This window comes from Seriola lalandi, unplaced genomic scaffold (genome assembly GCF_002814215.2).
Source record: "Seriola lalandi dorsalis isolate HSWRI2012SDOR001 ecotype SW California unplaced genomic scaffold, Sedor1 jcf7180002054945, whole genome shotgun sequence".
NCBI lineage: Eukaryota > Metazoa > Chordata > Actinopteri > Carangiformes > Carangidae > Seriola > Seriola lalandi.
Window position 1 is genome coordinate 789,792 of NW_019525496.1, and position 27,430 is coordinate 817,221.

The 27,430-nt window shown below is 41.2% G+C and overlaps 3 protein-coding genes across 4 annotated transcripts; 1 reads left to right on the forward strand and 2 right to left on the reverse strand.

The window, feature by feature from the left end:
- Window positions 1-907: 907 nt before the first annotated feature.
- LOC111645044 (glycerol-3-phosphate acyltransferase 4) lies at window positions 908-13,985 on the reverse strand. Of its 2 annotated transcripts, none has more exons than XM_023394075.2 (13): window positions 13,830-13,985; window positions 12,398-13,038; window positions 9,951-10,020; window positions 9,544-9,844; window positions 7,763-7,837; window positions 7,544-7,633; window positions 5,087-5,180; window positions 4,829-4,944; window positions 4,480-4,535; window positions 4,281-4,366; window positions 3,992-4,120; window positions 3,506-3,585; window positions 908-2,321 (listed from the first exon to the last, which is right to left on the reverse strand). In XM_023394075.2, exons 2-13 carry the CDS (start codon window positions 12,563-12,565, stop codon window positions 2,213-2,215), a joined length of 1,374 nt encoding a protein of 457 aa, XP_023249843.1. In that variant the 5' UTR covers window positions 12,566-13,038; window positions 13,830-13,985; the 3' UTR covers window positions 908-2,212. The 2 variants fall into 2 exon arrangements, with proteins under 2 accessions (XP_023249843.1, XP_087026468.1); XM_087170342.1 differs by lacking the exon at window positions 13,830-13,985 and adding an exon at window positions 13,356-13,542.
- Window positions 13,986-14,819: 834 nt separating this feature from the next.
- polr3d (polymerase (RNA) III (DNA directed) polypeptide D) lies at window positions 14,820-18,283 on the reverse strand. Its single transcript, XM_023393901.2, has 9 exons — window positions 18,155-18,283; window positions 17,015-17,182; window positions 16,836-16,879; window positions 16,588-16,742; window positions 16,348-16,472; window positions 16,111-16,270; window positions 15,731-15,978; window positions 15,497-15,649; window positions 14,820-15,293 (listed from the first exon to the last, which is right to left on the reverse strand). Exons 2-9 carry the CDS (start codon window positions 17,174-17,176, stop codon window positions 15,177-15,179), a joined length of 1,164 nt encoding a protein of 387 aa, XP_023249669.1. The 5' UTR covers window positions 17,177-17,182; window positions 18,155-18,283; the 3' UTR covers window positions 14,820-15,176.
- Window positions 18,284-20,723: 2,440 nt separating this feature from the next.
- On the forward strand, window positions 20,724-27,303 carry phyhip (phytanoyl-CoA hydroxylase interacting protein). The gene is made up of 5 exons (XM_023394037.2): window positions 20,724-20,975; window positions 23,311-23,487; window positions 25,080-25,254; window positions 25,472-25,589; window positions 25,685-27,303. Exons 2-5 carry the CDS (start codon window positions 23,311-23,313, stop codon window positions 26,229-26,231), a joined length of 1,017 nt encoding a protein of 338 aa, XP_023249805.1. The 5' UTR covers window positions 20,724-20,975; the 3' UTR covers window positions 26,232-27,303.
- Window positions 27,304-27,430: the final 127 nt, after the last annotated feature.

A 27,430-nucleotide genomic window follows, 5' to 3' on the forward strand; every position in this document is an offset into this window, starting at 1 on the left:
CATGGAAATAGATCTTATTTAAAGACTCCATTCTAACAGTCAGCTAAGGGAATAAATGCAAAATACAGTGTTCAAAGTAAAGCTATCAACCTTCATGCCAGATTGAATATTGTAGCTTGGTGCCCACTGGAAAATAAATCAGACAGGAAATGTTACCAGAGTCCTGACTTGCCTGCCAAGAATAGCAGAGAAAAGCTACAGCTAATCAAGGCAGGACTGTTGGGAGCAAAAACATTACATTACAGAAATATCAAATGAGGATTGATTTGATTTTAAAACAGTTGGCAGTAAAATAAATAACCAAATCTCTTAAATGAGATAGGCGAAAATGGAGGCTCTAAAAACTCTAAATCAGTGGTTGTCAAATTAGTGTCTGGGGATCCCCAGGGTCCTTGAGGGGCATTCCCAAGAAAAAGGCGAATCATTTATTTGCACTATAATTCCATCCACATTGACAGGATGCATGACTATTTTGGCCATGAGTTTCAAAACTCTTTCTGTAATAAAACATCTGAAAGCAAAAATCTTATCAGATGAGGGTCCGTGGCATAATTTGTGTCAGCTTAGGGGTCCTTGATGTGAAAAAGATGGAGAACCACTGCTCTAAATACTACATTATTAAAGAAGTATTATGTTTGTTATAGCTGTACTTACTGTAACGGTTCTTAAAAAATGTTTTTTATCTTTATCGGTAGAAAATTCCTTCAACTACTGTAAAGTTACTCTAAAGTGTATCTACAATATTATACTCAAATCCCCACATTCACCTGACAACCATGTCATGGGGTGTAATCATGTCATGTCCTGTAAGAACATGCTTAGAAACTTTGCACCTGCAGCACGGGAAAACAAAGGTGACTGACGGTGTGAGAAATGCACACAGAAAAAGAAACCCTCAAGTCAACTGTAGAGTCACATTCTTGAACATTTATTTTGATGAACAGTTTTGACATGATCTAAATGACTATCCCTGATAACAGCAAACTAGAGGGAGGAAAGCCTCAGTGAGAAACCCAAGAGGCTGTCCACCATGTTCCTCAGCCTAACCGGGAGCCACTCTGACTCTCCTTGAAACGTCCTCGAAGAGGTTGCCAAGTAGGAAAAAGATCACTGATGAGGGGGAAATAAAGACAGAGCTTTTAGAGTTCACCTCAAATAAATTAGGCGATATGGTTACTGCACAAGCAGGAAGCCGATGGAAACATGATGGCTGTTAGGGAGTGTAATAGGATGAGCATGTATCAACTAATTGCAATTATAACTGTTTTAGTGAGAAAACCAATTGTGATGTTCATCATCCTACATCACTGTTAGTGTGCCATGGGCCTTAAAGGGACAATGCTAAAAGCATCCAAAATAAATTCTTAATGAATGGACTAAAAACCCTTTTACTCCATTAGCTGAACATGAATATCTGCCTCAGTCCATAAACCTTCATCAGCGTAACTGTGTGCACAATGTCCACTTCATAATGTGAAGATTTACACATTCCGTGGAATAAAACACAGAAACAGACAACATATCAAGAGCTCACCTGCAACGCAAGTCCTATAGTGACCACATGTTGGTAGAAGTCTTAATGTAAAACACAAAGCTTAAAATACAAGTTTTTTTTCTCTTGGAAAAAGCCCATAAAAATATTTGAAATGTAACAAAATCTGGCATAGTGCCCCAAATCATGGGCAGAAGCCAGTCATGCAAAACCCCAACTCAACCACAGGTTTTAGCTTTAGAACAAACTAGTTTTTATCTACAATAACTCTCCTCTACATCCCAGGTATATCAGCTCTGTAATGTTAACACAGTGCAATACAAACATGACAGTAAAATAAAAATCAAAAAGTTGAAACTATCAAACAAAGACAGGAACTCAATGATAGATAATAATACAAGTTTTCTCTCAAAAGACTGCCACCAAGGAAGACAATAGTCTTTTTCTGTGCACACCTTATTTTCATTTCTAATGCAAACAGGGCTTCAAGTCGAGCTATTCCAACAGAAGGCAGCAGACTCAGAGAGACCCGTAACAGTGATGCAAACTGAACATGCCAGGCTGAGGCAGTGACCGAGGAAGCCAAATGGAGTACTGTTGACACCCGAGAGGGAATTTTCCAGTCCAGGAGTGCCAACAGAGAGTGAGCCCTGCTGACTGCCTATTTAGTCAGAGGTGCGCAAGTGGATCTCTGAGCCAGTCCGCCTCCGCAGAGGTCCTTCAGGAGCGACTGCGGTCTTCTTGGGTGCCCACCAGCATTTTACTGTACAGCTTTTGCTGCTCTTCTTTAAAGGTATCTTTTACCTTTCCTCGCTTCAATCCTCCATCCCTACAAAAGAGTGTAAAATCAGTGACGACAATTATTAAGGTCGTGGACAATTATGTAGCTCACCCATGTTTTTAACAAAGGCATGAAGTGTAGATCAAGTATGCTGTATCAGTGTTTCTGACACTGCATCAGACATGATATGCAGTATATACACTGACCTGACCAGAATCACAAATAAAACAATCCAACTCTACTAACCACTAACTCTGCAGTGTTTATTACTTTATCTTTTTTTTCCTAAATTGTAGTTCACTTTCTGCCAAAGAAGTGTTAAATTCATCTCAAAGGTTCTTATGACGCTGCTGTCGGTGGAGTTTCACTGAACCAGCCGGGTCTCTTTATCTTATTTTTGACCTGTTACTGCAGAAAAAGCACAGGTGTACCTGATCATGTTACATATATATTGACAGATCTCGTAGCCAGTAGGCCAACAAGCAAAATAGTGGCACCTAGGAACCAGCACACTAAAAAAGGAACAATCAAATGCAAAACTGATTTATTAATCTGTAAGCTGGTCATAATATTTTTATTGACCACATATATTTTTGATGAGGACAAAACATTATTGATTATATATAATCAAGTTTCTATATTATAATTTGTTATTAATATCATATAGAGAGTAGGTGCTATATGCATATATTCTGCTTCACAAGCTCAGAGAACAAAATTGTGGTTGTAGCATTAATTTCTCATACAGATGCCAAAATACAGGAAAACAATGATATTAAGTTGCACCACTTTGCTCACTGTCTTATTGAAACTTAGTTTAACTGCCGTGACCATTGTAATAAAGTCAAAACGTTTATTTAATAAACAAGATCTGGTATATTTCAGTCATTTAGCAAAGGTGTATATGGGACTGCAGTGTCAGACCTGAGTCCATAAGAACAGTAACAGAGAGGTATTTGACCTTTTTCATGCCAGCCATTTTAACTTATCTTAGAGGAAAAAGCACAGGCAGAACCAATAACATTAACGATGGCTCAGTTCTATTAAACCACTGCAGAGAGTGGGCATACATGACACCAGCACCATTTGACTGGATCACCTACACTGAATACAGTTGTTATTCATATTACTGACTACACCTGTGATGACATGTCAAAGGGTCATAGGGTTCAGTCAAAGGGTTTGCATGTGAGAGTGGTAGAAACCATTGAGTTGAGTGGGTGTTATCTTACCACAAGAGATCGACTAGTCCCCCTTGCCTGGCTATAGCTGCCTTTACACGATTGGCAAACTGCACAGCATCCTCTCCCTCCTGTTGGTGAAGATTGACATGCATGGAAACACGGGCAAACAAGTGGTCATAAAAAAATAATTTATAGCATAGCTATTCTCATTTCTAAACGCTTTATTCAAATGTGGAGCTTTGTCATTTGCTGTTGATTTAACAGTCAACCAAACAATTGTGGTTTCTCTCAGTGGTGTGGATCTTCATGAATTTACAGAAAAAAGGAGCCACAAAGAGAAGCTCTGGAGTAGAGAAGAAAAATTGATCCTGATAAGTTTTGAAATTATTGTGTAAGAGCTTGTATGTATACATGCTGCGCCTATTGTCACAGCAAACTTATTTATTGTAGGTTGTGTGCCAAATGACAAACACAGCAAAACTGCTCCTTCACAAAAATCTGTTGTGAAGTCTCAAGTTAACCATGGAGTCTCACCTCTCTAGACATGGGAGGGAGGTACCACACACTGCAGACGATGGCCCAGCTGCTCATCATACGTAACAGGTAGTTGACCATGCCAAACTTGCTGCTATTCCAGAATGCGTCTCCAAAGCGAGGATCATACTACGAGGATCAAACACACCAGAATGATTAATCAATATTCATATTATTGTGAAAAAAGTTTAAAAAAAAAAAAGTTTAAAAAAATGGTGGTTAAAACATGTAACAGGTAAAAATAACATCTCAAAAGAAAAAAAAAGAAAAAAAAAGGAATCACTCTCACCTTAATGGCCACAGGGTAGACTGTGGCACCAATCTCAAAACTGCCCTTCTTAAACATCATAACTGATGTGTTGTTAATGCAGGTACCTGGGGATTTAGAGGAGTTATAAGAAAATATTTTGAGCCTTTTAAGGAAACCAGATGGCTATCATGTGATTACAAAGTTGTTCTATCTATACTAGATCACTGAACCAGCTCACCTTCTGGGAAAATGAGAATAGGCAGTTTGGATTTATCTTCTACATGGTCACTCAATCTGTAATACAAGAAGTATGTAGGTTATTACTAAAAATCTCATTTTGAGATTCGATACACAGAATTAAAATCTAAAACAACAAAACTAAAATTTTTTTGTTACACAAGTTACACAAATGAAAATTTCAACAGACTAACACTCAAATTCAATACAAAAACGTCACGATTCAACAGCTCTAACTGAATGACAAGAAACTGTATTATAGGTTGAGGTAAAAAAAACAAAAAAAAAACAAACTGTAATGAAGTGTGTGAAAACAATAAACTAAATAAAAGTAAAGGTTGTAATATTACCTTTTGGCCACTAGATGTCTGTCTTTGACTTCTGAGCGTTCAAACCAAATGTGTGGACATGCCTTGACCATGGATCTCTGAATGACCCCCATCAAGCCACCGTGAATTTGGCCAACCTGACACAACACAAACACATGCTTAAAACAAACTCGTCTATTTCTGGGACAAATGTCATTTCAACAGAGAAGCAGTTGCCAAGGAAAAAGTGACCAGTGTAAGTGTTTTCTGTAGTTTCCGACTAGGCAGTAGTAAAGTTACCATAGCATAGCAGCCATCACTGGCCAGGATGATAACATCTATGGGTGAGGTGTGGTTGGCGACACAGATGCCTCCATTCTTGGGTTTATTCTCACTGGAAAAGTGGAGAGAGGGAGACTGTTAATCTATCATGAAGGCACTTCCTGGAAGATTTATCATCAAGAACTGAAATGACTTGAGAGTGGTGTCAAGTATCAAAATGCATTTTTAGGGCACAAAGAAGAAAGAAATGCAATCAGAAGTCAAAACTATAATTCTTTATGGTCCACTGCCTCTCCCAGGCTTCTGGTGAAAAACAAAGCAACCCATGGTTTCTCTGTTAAAAGGTTTGACCCCCAGAGCACGCAGGACCTGAATGTACTTAGTCCACATTCCTAAGATAGAGTTACAATTTTAAATAGAGAGAGCAAGACTTCCCATGTCACTTGTGTATTTTTAGCCCCAGACTGGAGAGGAATACATGTTACAACAGGCTAAGTCTTGATGACAGACATAAGAAATGATAAAGGTCCTTCTCATATGACTACTTGATCTATATCAATGTGTTTTTTCTCAATTAATTAAACAAGGGGAGGGAAATTCAATAAAAGTAATTCAGGCAGGCCTGCACTGCAGTTAACCAAAGCAACACCAGCTGTAATGTACCTCAGTTTATGGGCAAATACATGAAACATTAACTTCCTCCTCCACATCCTGTTGCATGCGCCATCCTCTTGATAAAGGCTCTGACTCCTGTTTCATGTTTGTCTTTAATTCTTACTCTGACAAATCAAAATAAAATGTTCCCTTCACTTATAAACCAAACCCTGCACTACCAATATCCACTTCAATCAAAATAGAAAATACCAGTGCACAGTCCACTCTCTATTTAGCTATATGAATTCAGTAGTTTCAAGCATTGTGTTAAAGTTTTAAAAACCACTGTAGCCTGGTAAAGTGTTCTTTGGATTTGTGTATAAGAAAGCATTGCTGACTAGAGGTTTGTGCTGCACTGAGGCTCACAATGCCTGCTGCAATGAATATGAATGTAGACAGTCTAGCCTAGGGGTCCCCTTCTTTTCATAGTTGCACTCTAGAGTGCTCACATAGCAACTGCTAACACACCCAGGTTTTTGTTCTCCAAAGGCAACTCATCTATCATTATGTAATCTCACACAGACCTCTCTCACGTCACAGCAAGAAGTTCTGTGGCAGATCGTGTTTGAGAATGAAGAATAATGAGACCACATGAAGATTTGAGTGACGTTTTATATTATATCCCACTGGATTCAAATTTATATAACTTGAAGTCAAAACTTTCATTGTTCTTACTTTGCCCCATCATGCCATATCTTGAAACATTTGTTACCTTATTTTGTGGAAAAAATTTTTTACCGTAACATGCCAAAACATAATGCTTTATAATGTCAAACTCTCCATTTGTACTTCACACACTGTGTCCTTTTATGCATGTTATATCTCTGTCTACTCGTTACTTCCACAACAGTAAACAAGTGAGCATCACTACCGAACTCAGAATGCCGATAATCAACAGCAGCACTGCTACACTTTTGTGAGTGACCTATGAGTAAGTTTTGCAAAGCTTTATCCATGTACAGGACTTTTCATGCTAAGTTTTATGGTGAAGACTAATCAAACTGGTGACAAAAAGTTGAAGTGATAAGGAGCCAATAAACTGTAACCAACAGATTCAATGGCAATTTGTCAGAAATACAGCATTCAGGGTAAGAACTGTGCAAAGAGCATATAAAATAAATGGCTCGTTCTAAGTCTAATGTGTGTATTTAAAATGTCTCCTTCAGTATATACACAGGTGACATTTAACCACCTAAGGCAGTTGGATTGCCAGGCCCCAAACTGTTGGCTTGTGGCAGAAACACAGTAGTTTGGACCAATCAGCGTCCTATGATGGAGGAACTACTGGCAGCTACAGAGAAGCGACTGTTTTGGTATTCATAAGAGTGCTTTTTTTTTTGCGTACATTTTCATTACGAGGACAGCATGAATCATTTACCAACATGCTAATTAGCTTTCAAAGCTCCTCAAGTTTGTTGTTGTGTTGTGTTTCCTCTTTAGCGTTCTCCTACTACATCATATGATAGACAGATGGTTCATCCAATCACCTGCCAATTATTTTTTGAAAGCACCGGCCCTTTTCCAAACAGTTTCCAACAAAGCCTGATGGCTCCATGTAACAAACCATCTGGTGTGGTCTGGATGCTATGGGTGTTTTAGGGATCATTACTTTGGTTCCTTTATTTCTGTTGACATGATTACCATGAGTCGTTCGTCTGACTTAATTAGATTACTTGACTGTCTCATGTATTTGCACACAGTCTTCCTCCACCTTCCCTTTACCCATCTTGTCCTTATCCATCAGGGGCTGTAAATTCTGCACCAGAAAGTTGAGTAGTAGACTTCCTGGTTAAATAGATAAAAACACTGTAGGTCCTTTACCTGTCATGATAGGTTATAATGGCTGTCAGAGCTCTGACACATATTCTGTAGCACATCAAATGGACTTTCTCACTCAGAAAGTTTTTCATCCTGCAAGAAGGAGCATACAACAACACCATTTACTTTGTGTCAAGACAGCAAATCTAAGATGATTATACCCAGCAGTCTGAGCTGATATTTTTGTTAAATTAAAACAGACAAGCTTGTCATCAGTTGTACCTTCCATTCGGCAGCAGCCCAACAATAGAAGTGAGGAACACGAGGAGGCCGACACCAGTGAAGGCAAGAGTTACCCTGGTGGAGAGGCAGACAGGCAGGTTACACATAATCTTTTAACAGGGAGTTTTACAGCAAAACAGAGAAAGGAGGGATTCCATGTTTTGGACGCACACCTTTTGAACTAATTAATCTTTTAACTGGCATTTAAATGTAAGAAAATGATCCTTAGCCATAAAAGTTCCTTTCTGTACTACAAGCTTTCACTGAGAAGACTGACCACTCAGTTAACATATATGGTCATGAATAATGTTATCCCAGAGGGAGGAGCTCTTGTTATCAATTAAAAATATCATGCTCTCCTCTACTCGCCACTGATAATAGACTGCAGGACCTGCAGGAGGGCATATTAGGCAATGGTTAAGCTGACCAACAGGTCGACTTAATCTGGATCAATCATCCAGGGTTGGAGAAGGTGCTAATCAAAATGGGCAAGGATCGGAAAAACGTTGAAGACATGAAGTTTTCTTGCAAGTTGTGAGCCAGGCCAGAATTCAACTGGACAGGCACTGAAGAGAAGATCATTCATTAGCTGGATGGGGGACTAGAATGATGCCTGTCTGTGCAGTGGTGGCCTGATTCGTCTCCCCACTGGCAACTGGAAATGAGCCAGCCAGGCTTAGTACTGAGTCACTGTCCTTGCGCCTCTCTAAGCTCACCCTGGACAAGGATCTTGCTCTTTTACTCACTGCATGTGCAAACATTTAAGCTTTCTTTTGTGTTGTGGAGTGGTCCCACACTCCATGCAGTGTGCACACATTTATGACTTTTCACAATGTGCACACATCATGAATACAGCTACTGTATAAGTTGTCATTCCTAAATATTTTGGTTATGCAACAGTTTCCCCACATCAGTTTCCAATAAAAGCAACTTTTGTTCCATCATTCCTCTCATTAGTGCAAAAAGATGCCTCAACATTTTTGAGACATCTACAACAGAACAAGATAAAAAAAATGTGGTTTTTAAAGAAAAGTTAAGCCCTTGATTTGGAGATGAGGTTGCATTGTGGCTCATAAGATCCAGGATTTGATCCCATCCCTGCTGACTTGTGCCTTTTTGCTAATTTTCTTTCCCTGTGTCTGTGTAGGTTTGTTCCCACAGTCAAACAACATCCTTGTTAGGTGAGTTGGAAACAACATTTTCCATAGATGTGAATGTGTTGCCTGTGTAGGCTATATATGTTGGCCCTGTGATGAACCACAGACCTGTCCAGGGTGTACCCAACCTCTCGGTTAAAGCATGCCTGCAGCGCCAGCGACTACACACAGGTATTGGTTCTGTGGCTGGTTTGGCTTTGTGTCAACCACTATGCACAGTCAGCACATTTTAAGCTTAAGTTGCGACTCCTCAAATAGCAGTCAAATATGAAGCCTCGGGTTATATCATGGAGGTTTTGTATCAGATACCCAACAGGTGAAAATCTTGAAATCTGTTAGTTAAATCCCAATGTAGAATTATTTTAAAACATAAAACAGAGCTGACTGGAGGAAACACGTTTCTTGCCGCAGTATTTAATAGCAATATTTAACTGAGAGCAGCTTTGAATTCCTGTTATACTAGCACTTTTGTTAGTGTCATAGTCAAATTTTTGGAATTATGTTATACTGGTGGCTATTTGTGAAGGAGGGACTAAAATGACATTTCTAGCCCTGACTCGGTGTGTTCAGTCTTTTCAAAAATGTTACATCAAAAAAACTCTATATTGGCGGTATAATTCTTACCTGAGAGGCAGCAGGAAGCCGTAGCGGATCAGCAGGCCCAGCCCCCATAGGACGGTCAGCCTCAGGCTGATGTAGTGGAAGTTGTAGTTGCTGCGGGTCAGCAGATTCCAGGACTCCAACTCCTCAGCAGAGAACCGCTTGGTCACCTCATCGTCCATGATGCTCTCCACTCCTCGCCGAGCAAAATAGAAGATGTCAGACATCTCAAACTCAGGGGCTGAGTCCAAGTCTCTGTTGCTGCCGCTCCGCCGGATCTCCTTGATCTCCTGCTCCAAGGAGGTTGGCTCTCTGGCAATGATTGCTGGAGCGAGTTAGAGAGACAGGATATCAGCACTACTCGCCTGTGAAACAAATATACCTACTGAGCATGCACACATGCATCAAAACAAACTGATATCACAGCTTACCATTTGAGTAGGGTTTGTACAGAAGGTGATTCTTTTCTTTTGCTCCTCTCTCTATCCTGAGTGTGGCCCACTAGAGAGAAACAACAAAAACTGTGTAAAAACTCATGAAGGACCCAAAACACATGGAATACGTCTTGCTCATATTGCTTCTTTAACAAATTATACAAGAAAGATTTCGTCACATTGAACTTTTGTTTATATGGGATCTGAAACGCACTGTGTACACATACAGACAACATGCACAAAGCTTCTGTAGCAGACAGCTGCCACTATTACCAAACTGATGTAATGTCTGACTTTCAACATTCAAGAAAGTCAAAACAGCAAGTTCTTCATTATGATCAGTCTCAAGTGCTGACTGCTAAAGTTGTCTACTGTTAGTCTGTCTGTGTTTGGTTGTTCATGTTGTTAACTGTTGTCAAAGCTGAGGAAAGAGATTCTGAATTCTCAGAGGTTGACCTCATCCTGGGCCAAGAAAACGCACAGCTTATCTGTTGCCACAGCCTTGCTCTAAGAGACTTACAATGCCCACTTCTCCATCTTGATGTACAGTAAGTGACAAAATTCTATTGCCTGAAGTAAAAGCCTGGTCTTTTATATGCATGTCGCATGCTGGAACAAAAACTAACAGGTAATGTCCACTGAGAGGCAGGAAAAGGACACAATGTTCTCCTCGCTGTAAGACAAGCAGGAAAGATCAGGAAATTATGGACTGGGAGGTGCTGGATGTGTGGATGTGCGCAGTCTCAGACTACACTTCATACCAGAGCATTTAAGGTTTGTCTACATCAGTCAATGTTAGCGAATAAACTCAAACTGCAGGAAAGCTGCATGTTCATGGGTATACTCAAATACAGTGACGTTATGCCTGCATGTTTGTACAGGTCAAAATCACAGGAGTTCGCCAGGGGCACTTGGAGAACAATTCTAAGAATGTTGACTGATACAGTGGTTTTCCGTGCACCTCAGGGCTGCAGATGTCATGCTGGGAGAGAACAACCTTGTAACTCTAGGGCACATGACTTTTACTTTTCTACATACTTCATCAAACCTAAAAAGGTACACACACCTTTTATGACATGGGGCTGATGACATTCTGAAAAGATTTGATGGTTATAGACTTAGAGATTTATAGACTTAGAGATATATAGATTTATCCCCCAGCAGTGATATGTGGATATCATTATGCATAAAGGAAAAGGCACAAACATTACCACACCTTACACTATTTTACAAATACCTTTAAATTGTGTTGTGACAAGCTTACTGAGTCATCATGTTAAAATGCAGCTGCAGTTGAAACTAATGATTGTTTTGGTGAAGAGGAGGAGGAGCACAGAGAGCTGCTCTTTCTAGTAAGAGAACAATAACAACATGAAGTGGGTCCATCATGGTAGTATATGGCTGCAGAGGTGCATGTGAAAGAGGAGGTGTTTACTTATTTATCCCCTATGAATTATAACAGGTGTATACCCAATCATACCCACGACACACCTTCACAGGCAATGAGACATATGCAAATGGTAAAAGCCAGAAAACACTGCATCTGTCCTTTGACCTTATCTCTAAATCTCATAGTTGCTAGTGGAACCATGAGCTGAGAAAATCTCTCTCTCTTATCATATTTCCCACTAGTCCATTTATTTCTGGCACCAGATCTGCTCTCAGAGGCACATGTTGGAAGGTGATGACAGCCTAACTAGTGAAGCTACACCAGAGATAGCAGAAGGATTGAAACTGGATAGCCATTTTTGAAGTCAAATAGGCGAGGAGATTATTAAATAGTAAATCTTGAACTAGCCCAGCTGATGCATTAATGCCATCAATGGCGATTCATGTTCATCTCTAGAAAGGGAAAACTGCAAATCAGTGAATGACATTCCAGGATTCTGGGGCCACGTCACAGACGACAGTTACTGACAAGGTCTGTACCACTGTTTTCTCCGGTTACATAACAAGGGAATAATGGTTCTGTGGCTGTGTTGTTAGTCTGCATCAGTTAGTCTGCAGACAGTTACTACCATGACCGCTGGTTGGAGGCTAAAGACAAGCATAAAGCCTGCAACCAGAATTACAACTGCATTAATGATACTGTATTCTGGAAACTGCTTACCAGAAGCGGACTGTGTTGACTGAAAGGGTGGGAAAAATGCACAGCCAGAGCAAATACAGGTTGTCATTGAAGAGCAGAGCCAACAAGTTTTAAGAACTATAGTTGGTTGAATAACAGGACGTTTGGCAGAAGCAGACACAGAGAATTATTTTAACTGGGACATGTGCAGGAACAGTAACAAAACCTTTCACCAATCTTTTATGTTGTGTGTATGGTATTTCAATTGTATCCTCAGATCCAACCCAGAAGTAAACATTTATGATTCAAACTGCAGTTAACATTGTACGGTTTCTAGTTTCTTCAAATAAACAGAGAGTATGCGGCGAGCTCTTACCTCAAAGATCTTTAACAATGTTTTCATGTAAAGACGTCGGATGCCAAAGGACACCCCAAAGATGGCAGGCACGATGATGAAGACCAGCAGCAGGGTGAACCACACAGTGAAGGAGATACCCAGCAGGATACACACCAAGTTGTCAAAGGGGTTGAAGAAGAGCTCCATCTTGAAGTCAGGAGGGCGATGAAATCTATTAAATAGTTGAAATCAGAGGGCAGAGCAGATGGCACTCCACCTCCTGGCCCTAAGTGGCCTTTATCTTTTGTCAGAATAAGGCCTTCATCAAGATAACTAGGGGACGGAGCTTCTCCTCTTGCTGAACAGAGATTCAATACAAGTACAAGTGACCATCTTAGCGTTGCCCTCTTGGGCAATATAAATGAATTTCATTATTTTCACCGTGAATCAGTTCCTGAAGCTCAGTTGAATTCAAATCCAAGAACCAGATGGTAAAGTTTTCAAAACAGCTGTGATGAAATAATGGCCGTCCTTGCTTCAGATGTCCTCTTTTGCTATTTGTGCAAAGCCTCCCACTGTTGACAGAGATGTAAACAATGAAACAAAAACAAGAGGGCACAGCAGGTGGTTCTCTTGTCTGTTGAGGATCCAGGGGCTCCGCAGCTCAGTGTCACACAGACCTGCAAACATGCACAAATAAGTCAGGATGATCCACAATAACATATCCACTTTGGCCTGAGCACATCATGTACTTTAATAATGCAAGACAGAAAACGTGTCTCTGAATCAATGACTTCTATGTGCATTTTAAATACCGGTGTGCAAAGTTAATACTAACCCTGTGGTTATTCTGAGGTTAAACAGATGGCACTAATTTTGAAAACGCTGATTAATAGTAGAGTGTCTATTTTCAGTGAAGGACCAGATAAGTTTACATGTTAATGTTACTGTTATCAGCCACGGTGCAGAGATAACGTTAGAGGCCCTCCATCCTCACCCCCTCGGATGATGCAGCAGGACGGCTAACGAGAAGCTCCATCCCGAATAAGACCACACTGGGTTAGCCTTCCTCATCATTGCCTCCAGTGAACAGTTAACCAACGCTGTCTGTGGTAGTTTAGCAGCCTCCCAAACCGACACAGCTAATTACATCCAAGCAAGACCCAAGCTAGTGCTGCGTGGTGACACTGAAGGCTCCTGAATCCGCACGGACGAAATAAAGTCTATGCTCAAGTTAGCCTGTGGCCTCCGAGCTAATGGTATGCTATATTTTGTCTCCTGGCGTGCTCCACCTCGCTCAGCTAGCTTGCTCCGAGCCCTTGAGAGTGCCGTCCGGGTGTACATGAAACGCTGAGCCAACCTTTTTTATTATAAGCTTGGGCTCGGTACGACAACTTGGTATCTTAACAGGTTATCGTCCTAACTAACCGTTAAAATACACGCAGTTTAATGGACATAATAGTCAACCAACCTTCCGTCACGTTGTGTCCACAGCCGGTACAGTAGCGTTTCATGGGTCCATCACTTGTCTTTGTCTTGCGGACTGTAGCCAAACTCCACCCGGCGGACAACACGAGCAGACAACGGCTCGACGGCGGCTACGTATTTGAGTCGACCAGTCCTCTGCCGGAACCCCCAAACAACACGCTCGGTTGTGCCCTGACACCTGGTGGTCGAAACGGGACACTGCGTTGGATTTTTAAAAGTTATATTTGTACTATTTTTGTCCACCAGCGGCGCTATTGAGCGATGTTTTAGATGTGTATAAGAGACAGGTGTAACCACGTTTAACTTTTCAGTAAAACTATTTTAAGTTCTTCCCTATTTAGCAAGATGTGTATAAGAGACAGGTGTAACCACGTTTAACTTTTCAGTAAAACTATTTTAAGTTCTTCCCTATTTAGCAAGATGTGTATAAGAGACAGGTGTAACCACGTTTAACTTTTCAGTAAAACTATTTTAAGTTCTTCCCTATTTAGCATTCACAAGCAGTACAAAGACATTTAATAAATGATTAATAACACACTGTAATGCGCAAAATAAAAAAGTTTATTAATGTATTTGTCAAAAACTAATACAAAATATGTCTTTGTAGAAGTTATTTCTGACAAATACTGTACATTAATAAACACTTAAAAAATGTCTTTATAGCCGATTAAAACGTAAACCAGTTATTAAATGTTTGTATAATGCTTATAAAAGAGAGGGACCTACAGTAGCGCTACCAACTTTTTAAATGTAATTCTTCAATGCTTCACTCAGACAGACAAAAGGGCAATCACCTGAGTTGCATTAGGGAAGCAAAAGAAAATCTCCCATATTTCAAACCTAAGCAAAGAGAACCAAATATTTTTCTGCATGGCCACTACAGTTAAGTTGGTAAGATAATGGTAAGGTCAGAGGTAATGTCCTTTTTTCGTAATTTGGGTGAATCAACCATTTAAATCATTGGACACCAACATGAATAACAAAAACTTTTTTTATTCACACATTTACATCCATGTACAACCTTGTCAAGTAATTTCAGATACAGAGAAATGAAAACAGGACTGACATTTGGCCAACCATTCAACCTTTGAATTAATATACCTGTTCCACAAGAAGAAAATAAAACCTGTTATGTTTCATATTTACAGATAGTGTATTTCAATATGTTATTATAGCCACTCTGTAAACACATAAGCACAATCAACTTCTATTGGATGTCAAGCCCCAAAGGTACAGTCCACAGTAACAGTGAGCATGTTGTCAACATCTCAACCTACCACCAGTGCATCCATCTGTCAAGACTGAAGAGGCTTCGCTGCTCTGATGAGCATCAAGCGCTGCCCTCTAGTAAAGCCTCAAAGTCTGGGGAACAAACCATTTTGTGTTTGACATTTCCTAACACAGTCAAGTCACCTGTTCTTCCCTCCGTACCAATAGAGACCAGCTCCTGAGAGAGCAGGGGGTGGGGAAGCAGAGAAGACCGTATCAGTAATGTTCATAATTCTGATAGAAAATATTTATTCTATGATAAATCAATAAAACAGTAGCCTGTAGAGAGATACTGAAATACAAATGTATAGAAACAGAGACAGTACAGAGACAAACACAGACAGAGAGCGAGACATATCAATATATATACTACTATCATACCTGAAGAAAAGAGCATGATGTTCCCAGAGACACATCAAGTGTCACTTGTCCCAGTATGAGCTGTACCCGGCCAGACTTCCTCACCAGCATCTTTCCTACAAGCCCCTCCCGCAGATCTTTCAGATTGCAGCTGTTCTCTTCAGTTTCCTCTTCCTGTTTAAAATCAAAATACCATTTACACATGTAACCTCAATATGAACATGTATTAAACACACAGACAACAACTCTATCTACCTGAGACTCTGTTTTCAGAAGCACAGACTGTCCATCCTCTGACTGCACCTCTGTCTTCACCGGCCGGTGCTCTATGGTGGGAGGCTGGCCGGGCAGCGAGTCGGGCAGCTGCATGAAGAACAGCTCCTCCTCTCTGCTCAGACTCCATCTTTGCAGCAGGTCATGCAGAACCTCAGGCTCAGGTAGAGGGGGAGGCTTGAAAGCTACCTCTGACTTCTTTATTTCCACTTCCTCTGGCTCCTGTTTTACTGAAAAGAGGACAATGTGTATTTTAAGAGAGCAGCTACGTGGCCAAGCATGGTTCGAAGTTATTTCATGCTTTCACAAGCTATCAAAAATAATCAATTGAAGAAGTCAAAATGACAAAAATCTGCAGTTACCTTTAACTGCAGGCTCCATGGGTTCACAATCCTCCTCCATTTTCTCAATTTTAACAGGAGAGTTACTAAATTCCTCCTTGAACCCCCAACCTGACACAGCAAGGGGAAGCTGGACAGGGCAGCTCCTCTGCTCACTCCTCAGGAAGGGATCATCTATTAACTGAGAGCACACGATAGGAAAAGGAAGTTAATTCAATGGAAAATGCAAAATAAAGACGACTGACAACCAGGACTCACATTGTCTCGTTCCAGACTGCGGAGGATCTCCTTAGTCTCCTCCTCAGTCTCCCGCTTCTCCTTTTTAATATTGATGATGGGTGAAGGCCCCACACTCGGAGCCTCTCTTTCGTTTTCATAGCCACCTGTGTTTAATACAAGAATTCACTCAACTGCATTGGTTGAATAAAAAAAAAACAAAAAAAAAAAAACATAAGCCATAGTGGTGCAGAGTGATTGGTTATCCAGCTGAATTTGTACCTTTCTTTTTCATCATCATCTCTGCAGGCCCTTGTTCAAAAATAGAGTGGGACTGGATGACCTCTGGGCGACCTCGGCCCCTGCCTCTATCTCTCGCTCCTCGACCTCGTTCAGCATCCTTCCGCTCTCTCCTTTGCCCGCCCTCAGCTTTTGTTCTGTCATGACAAAGTTATTGGTCAACAATCAGAAAAGCAGTTCAATATATTTTTTGGTATATTTTTTTCCTTTAATGTCAATTATGAACTTACTCCTCTTTGGCTTTACGGCCGATAATGTTGGGTGTAAACGTTTTCTAAAAAAATAAAACACAAAAACAAGACTCAACTATTGGAAGTCATAAATATTAAAAAATTGATTTATATATAATTCACTGATTCATTATGTATCATTCACTCGAAATATTGTTCAATGAAATACAGTGCATTACCTTCTTCACTCCTCCTAGGGTGAGGTCTCTTGATCGCATTGAAGGCAGGCGGGCGGGAGAGATGCCGGCTGATGGTCGGCGGCCCATCAGCAGTCCTACGCCGCTCCCTCCAGGAGCTGGCGCCCGCTGACCACTGGGGTCACCTGAGCCCGAATCAGCCATCCTAAACTGGAGAGATTGCATTTTACTTGTTAATTTGTTTGTGCATTAAAATGCTTCGGGAGTAAAACGAATTAGGGCTGCAACTAACAATTTTTTTCATTCTTCATTAACCTGCTGATTATTAGTTTTTTCAATTAATTGCTTTGTCTATAAAATACCAGAAAATAGTAAAATAAAAAGTGTTCTAATTTCACTCAGGTGACATCTTGAAAGGCCTTGTTTTGTTTGAACAACAGTCCAAAATTCAAAGATATTCAGTTTACTATTAGGTGTGACAAAGAAGTATCAAATCCTCATATCTGAGAAGCTGGAAACAGCAAATATTTGACAGTGACTTAAAAATGACTAAACGATTATTCAGTTATAAAGACAGCTGCTGATTAATTTTCTTCTTAGATCAACTGATTAATTGACAGACATTGATTGTTGTAAAACAGTAACGCCCCTGATAAAGTTCATCATGACATTTGTAAAACCTGGACAGACACATAACAGTGTCTGAGCCTAACTGCTATTTGAGTAACCTAAATGTCCTAGGAGAATAATGTGCTCAGGAAAGGCTCCTATTAATTGTCTTTTGTTCAATGTTTGAGGCATGACATCCTAAAGAATTCCTGCTTTTGTTTCACAATTTTTAATCGCCTCAGTATATTATATTATTACATAATATAACGGATTGCTATATATATAGAAAAACAGTGCTCTCCTGTATGGAGAAAACACAAGTCTGGCACCACAGCAGCGCTTGTATTTCAGTGATATAAACAACTGACAGTCATTTTAAGAGTACGGGCCATATTACCACTTTAAACTGCATTTTTTAAACCACCATAGTCATGGTTTGTGTCAACAACACAGCAAAAATTCAGCAACACGTGGCCAAATCACAACACGAATACAAACATACAGTACAAATATACTGAACTTTAACACTGTCAACGATAACCTTTGACACTCTGTACTTCTAGGGATACTTACGTTATGATTCCTCTGATGCCCTAAGTAGATATTAAGTTCAAAGTCGGAGCAGAAGAATCATTACAAGTTGTGTTGTGCTAACGCTGCTTCTGACACTGCCGAACGTGCGGCGCCATGACACTTCCGCCGCGTCATCAGCCCCTATGTTCACGTGGACCAAACCTGCGCAGAAAGACTCACATATTCATGAATTATCATATATCTCACTTCTTATGTATATTTCACACACAGTGTTGTCTGGGCCATAGTCATATATATATTTCGAGTGCATAATGATTCAATAAAGCCAAAGATGACGTATGTATGTTGAACTTCGACCAGTTGGTGTAAAATGTGTAATTTGCGTTATTCTGTACAGTCAGTGTACAAAGTGTATTACGTTGCCAGGTTTTGAATTTCATGAGTTTGCTTATGCACAAGGCACATAATATAACATACAAGATAAACTATTTCAGATGAATCATACTTCAAGCACTTACAGGCAACATTTACATACTGGGCCAACAGAATTTGAATTTAGAGAGCTTTGCCACATTGCATACAGTGCAATGCAAAGGATATGAACAATAATACAGTATGCATGCAAAGTGCTATATTAATAAGTAAAGTCTTTGTGACTGGTGGTCTAAGCGCTAATGAGAGTAGGCTGCATAAACATTGCATTCAAAATTAACATCGGATCAGAGACAATGTTTTCCATTTTGTTCCATTCTACACGCCTGATTAACATCTAACTGAACCTTTTGTTTTAAATGACTTTCCATCCATACAGAGAAAACATTTTTGTGTGGGTGGTGAATCTATTTGTGACTGTTGGAACAGAGGTGGCAGAGGTGAAGTATTCCTTTCTCTTAGCTAGAAAATTCTGATAAAAATCAGTTTGCCTCTTACTTGTTTTGAGCCTCTTTGTGGTTGTTAAGTGCATAGTTGTTCGGGGCACATGACCTCTCGGGCCCCTGGCCCTTTGCCTGCTAGGTCCATTCAGTAATCCATTAGCAATATCTAGTTTCATATTACAACACCAATCTAATTTACTGTTATTATTTCCAGCTCGTGGCACCACAGTTTAGACATTGTATATAATTGTTAATGTGTAATGTGACTGCTGCAAATGTACACTGGGGTTTGTCAGTGTATACCCATGACCAAAGGAGCAGTCATGAGAGACTTACCAACATACCCAAAGAAAATTCACAAGCGTCCCATGTTATGTCCATATGCATCTAATCAGCATTGAGCTATACTTGGGAAATTTGTCTATAATTTGGGGCACACAGATTCATATAATGAAATGCAAAGACAGTATGATGCTTAAAGTCATTTAAAGTGTAAACAGTTCTGGTACTATCCCGCTGAAGGAGCGAGAGAGAGAAATAAAACGTTGCTCCGGGCTGCTTCTCAGGCCAGACACCCTCTCCAACCGGCTGGTGTCTGGTTCTGCTGATAATGCCAGGACCTTGGGGTTGGTCTCATATTATATGTAAAGATATATGATGGACTGTGATTAATGAATCCACACAAAATTTGGAAGATAATAAAATTTGCCAATGTGTGTACACATCACTCAAACGAGAGATATTGCCCTGTTTTTCGACAACATAAATGGTTTACATGAATGGGGCCAAAATCTCTGTTCCCACCACTGGGGCTGAGATGGTTATTTGGACAGAGGCAAACTGTCATGGCATGACTAATGATGGATGATTGCAGTTTAATTACACTCCGAGGGTATCACTTATCTACGGCTGGCTGGAAATAAAAGAAGCTTTTCAATACAGCACACAGTGGAATTATAGCAATATATCTTTGTCATTTTTTAAAATACAAATATTATTTATTTGTCAAAGGACTGCACTCTCACTGTCAGTTTATCCATTTGTTAGTTGTCTTTATCCGAAGCCCATACCCATTGTTTTGGCAGTAGATTATAGGCATTAATCTGTGAAGGGTCTCTCTTAATCTTTACTGAAATCCTATAGATGTCCCCTGAGGTTGAACCAGCACAAACACATCCCTCTGAAAATTAATGCCTGTGGAAATCTGCTTACTCTGGACTTACATAGTGGCGTCCCTCGCCTCCGTATGGGCTGGGGGGGAGATGCCCTGTGGAGTTAGTCCATATGGCATAACAGTTGGCACATATATATTTTTTGCGGTCTTGATGGTGCTCTATGTAATTTACTGGGACACCACTAACAGCGTAATCCCTTCTGAATGCTCAGTAGTAAGTGGAGTGTGTATAAAATGGTTCATTTGTTTTCCTCACACCCCCAGTGTCCATACTGTCTCCATATCTGAGAGGTGACATTTATGCAAACAGCCAAGTCTTCAGTCTGTATCAGAGTGTGTGTGTGTGTTTCTGTGTGTGTGTGGATTTTGGGCCTCGGGGCAGATTTACTGGCGAGTGATGTGATGTGTATGACTGGCTGGCAAAAGCACGATGCTGACGAGGTTGACTGAGTGTTTCACCGTGGTCACACTCCATGTCTTCTTTCAGGTTTTAATTCATCCTGTGTGGCTGCATAGGAGTGAAGTGCACATCACGCTGAGCCCAGAGCAAAAATGAGATTGGGGGGTGGGGTGGAGGGTTTGTGTGACACAGAGAGTGAGAGAGAAACGGACGGAGAGCTGGAGAAAGAGAGAGAGAGAGAGAGAGAGAGAGATAAAGGAGGCTGTGTGTTTGTTTCACCTCCTAATCAGTTTTCCTGCGGGATCTATCATCGACTGCAGCAGAGGAGTCAAGTAGAAAAGCGGAAGAAGAAGATAGTACAATCCAGCCCGGCTATAATCTTCTCCCATCACAAATTTAACCCACATACAAGTAAGGAATTCTTTTAAATCAGTCTGTTCTTTGATGCTTGCAAGTGCTCAGAAAATAAATCCATTGTATTGCACTCTGAAGTTGTGGACATCAGATAATTTTATGCCGTGATGGAGCTTTTCATTTGTGCATTTCTCAAGTTATATTACAGTAGTTGTTGGGGTGTTAATGCATGTTGTTTTATTTGCATATTAATCTGTTGATGTGCACATGCACGTGTGATGACATTTGTTACATCCCACCAATGCCACTTCACATGAGACTGTGAGGCTCCGTCATACAGCAGCACTGGTTGGGTTCATGTCATGAGATTTCCTGCTTGTTTTCTTAAATGTTAATGCTCGGTTTAACTGTGAGAGAAGGGGATGCCATCTGTATTAGTCACATTATATCTCTTTGTAAGAGCTTGTTTACTGAACATCACACAATATTTCTGACCCTTTCATAGTATGTAATGACCATTTCACCCCCTTTAGTTTGAAAAATATGCTGAGAAAATTGTGCATTTTCTTCCTCCCTCGTGCAACCATCTAAATGTGTTTTAAAGTATTCATCCTGCAAGAAAAAAAAAAACAGACTTTGAAGCAGAGAGTTGCTTTCTGTGCCCTGCTCCATATGCATGAATGCAGCAGCTTCTTTCATGATGCTGCCTCACAGAGATAACAACATCTCCTCGTGTGTCATGCATTTCAGCTGGTGTAAGAATTGTAGCTGAGTGCTGACAGCCTGATGTACAAAATTCTTGAAACATTATGTTTGATTATGTGAGTCCCTGTCATAATTATTAGTCAGTTTCCTTATTTGGAGCAACTGTCTATCAAAGCCAGTATCGTAGCAGAGATAATTGGCTCACATTTCTTTGTACAGACAGATTCATAAATTAGGGCAATGGGATTGTGTGAATGTTATGGAAACCTGCGTTTGAACTGTGTTCACACGTATTCGATCCAAAAGTGGAACACACAGAAATGGGGCTTTGATGAGTTGCCCTGTGAGAATCTCCTCTTGCCCCAGTTTCTATTGCTGAAAAGACACCATGGTAAGAAAGGAGAACAGCAGCTGGAAAACCGACGCGTGGAGACACACGTGCGTGATGCAACAGCTCTTTCCCCTGGCCCCCGTGTGAACGAGCTACCGCACAAATTTCACAGTTCACAGGCTTTAATGAGCTGCTGCAGCCTGTCCATCACACTGACTGGAGAGCACCTTAGCAGACCCGGCAGTCAGACAATGACACTACACCAGGCATCTGTAGGATCACACAGACAACAAAATGAGCGTGTTAAGATTGTTTGTACTAGATTGCTAGAAGGTTATTTTAGGCACATCTGTGATCCGGCATATGCTCAGTGTGAGAGTGATGTTATTAAGAAAAAAAAAATGCAATATGCTGCTTCGGTGTTGAGATGCTAGAATACAGAGGAAATAAAGGAGAAAATGCTTTACTAGATCAGTAAGCAGCACTGGGAGAGATAACTATATTAACAAACTCAAGGCTGATGAAAATGCCAAGCAAACCATGGTGGACTGGATGTGCACTGAATCTCAGGGCAAAAGAACATGACTGTATGTGCACATGCTGCAGAGACTTGCCATCACTTTAGAAAAGGGAAGGTGACAGCTAATCAAAGACAAACACAGGCTGACCACCAGATTGCCCCCAGGCCGTGTACAGCACTCTGGATCGAACCGCTGATGGGCAACTGAGGAAATATGATCATTCATCACCTGCTACTGATACCTACTTAAACCTCCCCTATTTCAGCCCAGACAATATAAAAGCTGTGTGAAGATTTCCCTTGAGCTGCCAAGGAGTTCTTTTGCTCAGCTGTTTGCACTCCAGCGAGGAGGCATGAGTGTTTCAAAAGTTACCTTTAGTTTAAATTGCAGCTGATGGGTGCAGCTGTGTTTTTGTTTGCGACCCCTTCCATGAGGATTGCAGGAGAAGACTGAGGGAGGCTGCCGATGTGTTGTTGCTGGGAGACTGTTGTAGGTGGATTATGAAATGCATGGGGATAGCAGAGGCCAGTCACTCAGCTAGGAGCGTATCGAGTTGTGTAATGATGGGAAATGTCAGTTAAGGGCAAGAAAAGGGGGGGGGGGGGAGAAAAGAGCAGGACAGTGGATAAAAAGCCGGAACATTGATCTCTAAATGAAAGGTTAATTGGATTCTGTGAGGCGTTTTCAGTGATGGCTGTACTGTGTCTACTTTGTAGCTCTCGGCGATACAATATAATCTCTCTCACCAGATGTTGCCATTCTCCAGCACTGGTATTACAGTCCCAGATTACACCCTGGTCTAACTATCCCCTCTTATCTCTCGTGTTAATTGCAGATGACAGAAATGGACGCCCCTCTCTCCACCCCATGCAATATCCAGATTTGTGAGGTGACCTGCGACTCCTTCCGCATCATGTGGGATATGACCCCCGAGGACACTGCCAGAGCCACACACTTCTTCATTGACCTGAGCCGCAAAGAGAGCAGGGACCCCAACCGCTTTAAACACAGGGTCTGACCACGCACCTTCCCCTGTCTGATCCCTGAATGTAACCAGCTCCCTGCTGGGTTGTCTTTGCTCATGTTGCAGATTCACACCAATCAATTTTTGCTGCTGAAAAACCTGACCCTCACTACATGACTGAAGAAGTCCACACTGTACTGTATTCCCCCTTAAAATAATAGAAGACAGCTTCAATGAGACGGGAAAACATGCATTTCTGGTTGGGTTAACAGATGGGGCTAACTGCCTTATAGAAAGCAACGGTTGCGCCCTTTCAGTCACTTCCAATACAGGCGAAAACGAAAATGAGTGCAGTCAACAGCTTCAGGCCAGTTACTCACTTGTACATTGTTTCCTCAAAGTGGACAAAAACTGACAAATTCAGCCCCAGCACAGAACTGGTTCCATGCATGCACATCACTAAATCCACAAATTAAGCAAAGTTTAGGCAACATGAAAATAAGGTGAAAAAGAGTCTGAAATGGTTTATCTTTTTTATTTTCCTTAAATAAATGTTTTCCCCTGGGACTATTAATCTCAAGTAGTAAGAGGAGATACTTGGCAATAAATCTAGTTGCCAGCTACTTTCCATCTGCAGATAAACTGAACCTCTAACATGTAGCAGAAGACATGTTTACCGATTTATTTTTAGTCATTAGCAGCATGGGTCCAAACTAAAATATCTCAACCATTGTTGGGTCGATTGCCATAAAGTTTCATATAGACATTCATTGTCCCCAGAGGATGAATTCTATATCATTGGTGATCCTCTGACTTTTCCCGTAGCCACTTTTTGGCTTTTAGTAAAATGTTTTATTGGTTATGTATAACCTATTATTAGACACTGACATTCATGTTCCCCTCAGGATGAATTAATCATTGGTGATCCTGTGACTTGTCATCTAGTGCCATAATCAAGTCAATTTCAAGAAACTAAACTATAGTGGAGAACATGGTAAACATTACACCTGCAGCATTTTCATTGTGAGAATGTTCACATGCTGACGTTAGCTTTTATCTCAAAGCACTGTTGTGCCTAAGTAGCCTTCTGCCTCACAGAGCCGCTAACATGGCTATAGTCTAAATTTAGCTCCAGTTGCTGAAGTCTAACATTTGATCTCCCTTCAGTTCAGATGCAAACGACTGACTGTAATTATGGGCTATTATTACAGATGGCATTCAACAGCTGAAAAGGTGCTTTTGTGAAGTCAAGGCCGGGGTAGGACTGAGTGAGCTGCTCCTGAATGGAGGATATGTTCTCTCTCTCTCTCTCTCTCTCTCTCTCTCCCTCTCTCTCTGAGACCCAAAGTGGCACAAACAAACTTGCATCAGAGATGTTACCATGGATATATGGGCCTCTGAGCCCGTAGTAATTAGCTGTGCTTCTTAGAAGCCTCGGCCAAAACAAAGCCGCTGATTTGATTAGATGTATCCTAGTTACAGCAGCTTGGGCTTGAAGAGGAATATCATGCTAATAAGGCAAAGTTTATGGAGGGAAATGGTTGACTTCACAATTGCATTTACATTTGCTTTGAAATGTAAATTAAAACACACAGCAGCCTGTTATAGCCTTGCATCCTCTTTCCTGCTTCGTGCTCCAGGATGTGCCAACCAAGCTAGTGGCCAAGGCTGTGCCTCTCCCCATGGCAGTGAGGGGACACTGGTTCCTCAGCCCACGTACCGAGTACTGTGTGGCTGTTCAGACCGCTGTCCGACAGCCCGACGGCGACTACCTGGTGTCCGAGTGGAGCCAGGTGGTGGACTTCTGCACTGGAGGTGAGACATGCATGTCATGTGTGACAGCTAAAGTAACACTGATATGATATATGCAGTGGAATATGACAGCTTTAACTGAAGCAATACAAAATAAGGACAAAGAAGTGCTGTGCACAGAAATGGCAATATAATAATCCTGTGTCAGTGCTGCCTAGTCATTAGCATTTGAAAGCAGTACAAACTTGAAATGATTATACATTTCCAAACAACTTTGCAGACTATGCCATGGAGCACCTACAGCAGCTGCTTGACAAGGCCAAGGGCTCCGCAGGGAGGCTGCTGAAATTCTCTGTGTTTTATCGCAACCAGCACCCAGAATACTTCGACTATGTCAGGTCAGTGCTGCAGTCTTGTCTCTTCATTGCATACCTAAAGTCATGCCTTTAGCAATTAAGTGTAATTATCTTTTCTTCTTTATGTCTTGGATTAGGAGGGAATGTGGAGGACTAATGCGCCCAGCCCTAAAAGACAGCAGTGGGAGTCATGGTTCTCCTATTAACAGCAAACTGAACGGAGTCTTCTTCAGCTGCAACACAGAGTTTGATACAGGCCTCCCCCCCAAAGACTCCCCGTACGGCCCCCTTCGTTTCCAGATCCCAGCTGGACACCTCTTGAACCCCAATATCAGCCTGTATTTTGCAGACTTCTACTGTATGTACACAGCCTACCACTACGTGGTGCTGGTGCTGGCCCCTGTTGGCTCAGAGGGAGATACCTTCTGTCGCACCCGCCTCCCTATGCTGGACTTGGCCTCCAACCCCTTCCTGACATACACTGCCCCCCAGAGGCCGGGGGAAGAGCCTCTCTACTGCCATGCCAGCGACGTCATCCTTGAGGTGCTTTTCACTGAGCCGGTTCCTTTGGATCAGGGCAGTGTGGAGCTGATCAGCGGGCACCACCAGCTCATGAGTCTGACCACAGCCAACGCCAAGAAGGACCCAAGCTGCAAAGTGTGCAACATCAGTGTGGGGCGCTGATTTAAGACAGACCCGAGAGTGTGTGAGCCTACAGTGCTGAAAGACGCAGTTTTGCACAGGACAAAACGGTAGAGTTCACCATGTGTAGGTCAGAACACAGTGGAAACAGCCCACCTCTCTGGGTGTGTGCATGCTGTTTTCCCTCCTCCCTCCTGCCTGGACTAGAATAGTGAGTATTAGACTTTTACCATGTGTATCACACAACTCTGTCATGACCACAGCTGGAATCACAGTAAACATCCATCCATCCATCCATCCATGACTGCTGAACAAAACATAAAAAACATCATAGGCTTTAGAAGAGAGGAGAAAATCTGTGCTCCTCGTTTGTTGAGAGTCATCTCTGCTCTCTGGGGTCTTTGTGGCATTTTTGAAATATCTTCTTTTTTTTTTCCAGACCTCTTTAATTTTTTTTTAATTTCTCAAGATGTGTTTGATTTCATTTTTTCAACTAGTTTGATGTGATTTGTTTTAAATAACTTTGTGTGTGATACAACCTTGAAGTGCGAGGAGCAAGGCCTTTTTATAAATCAGTGGTTTCACACATTACAGAGGTCATAACAAATGATTTGCTATTTCTGCTTCTTGTAATGCTCTCACTATGAATTCACTGCCAGATGTTCTGACTTTTCAAAAAGACATGAATGCTACACTGCAGCTTTAACTTTAGTTTTCAGCATCCCTGCCACATGCTTTAATCCTTCCTAAAAAAGTTAGTTGTAGAGTTATAAATAGGGAATTCATAGTAATCATTAATGACACAGATGTTTAAATGTTGCACAACAGACTTTTACCGTAAAAAAAAAGAAAAAAAGAACAAGAAAAAAAAGGTGCAATGTGACTGTGAGAGGAGGACCGCCGAGTATGGTGGTGTTTTGGTCACTGGAGGAAGGTAATGGGGAAGATATCAGATATCAAAGTTCCCTGCAACCAGTCTCTGACGGCAACTCTCTATGAACAGGGCTGAGCTAAGAATAGCTTCTCTCCTGCTTCTGTTTGCCCCTCGCCAGTAATCTGACCTATATGGGAATCCCACAAATGCCCAAAGTGAAAGGGATCCCCTTCCTGGTGCACAACATTAAAACATGGGCTGATTAGTAGCCAACATGTAGGACATGAAGAGAGGGTGTGGACTGGAAAAACAAGGTCACCCCTTTGATGCTGAATGTGAAAGACAACTGGAAAAGAAAACTGAATGC

Bases quoted from the DNA above. Each gene is read 5' to 3' on its own strand.
- LOC111645044 (XM_023394075.2), bottom strand. From the start codon at position 12,565: ATGGAGCTCTTCTTCAACCCCTTTGACAACTTGGTGTGTATCCTGCTG. The intron at 9,845-9,950 runs GTAAGCTGTGAT...AACTCGCTCCAG, and splicing joins GTACAAACCCTACTCAAATG to CAATCATTGCCAGAGAGCCA. The intron at 7,634-7,762 runs GTACAACTGATG...TCCTTCTTGCAG, and splicing joins GGGCTGCTGCCGAATGGAAG to GATGAAAAACTTTCTGAGTG.
- polr3d (XM_023393901.2), bottom strand. From the start codon at position 17,176: ATGGCTGATTCGGGCTCAGGTGACCCCAGTGGTCAGCGGGCGCCAGCT. The intron at 16,743-16,835 runs GTAAGTTCATAA...TTGTCATGACAG, and splicing joins GGCCGTAAAGCCAAAGAGGA to AACAAAAGCTGAGGGCGGGC. The intron at 16,473-16,587 runs GTACAAATTCAG...TATTAAACACAG, and splicing joins GATGATGATGAAAAAGAAAG to GTGGCTATGAAAACGAAAGA.
- phyhip (XM_023394037.2), top strand. From the start codon at position 23,311: ATGACAGAAATGGACGCCCCTCTCTCCACCCCATGCAATATCCAGATT. The intron at 25,255-25,471 runs GTGAGACATGCA...ACAACTTTGCAG, and splicing joins GGTGGACTTCTGCACTGGAG to ACTATGCCATGGAGCACCTA. The intron at 25,590-25,684 runs GTCAGTGCTGCA...GTCTTGGATTAG, and splicing joins GAATACTTCGACTATGTCAG to GAGGGAATGTGGAGGACTAA.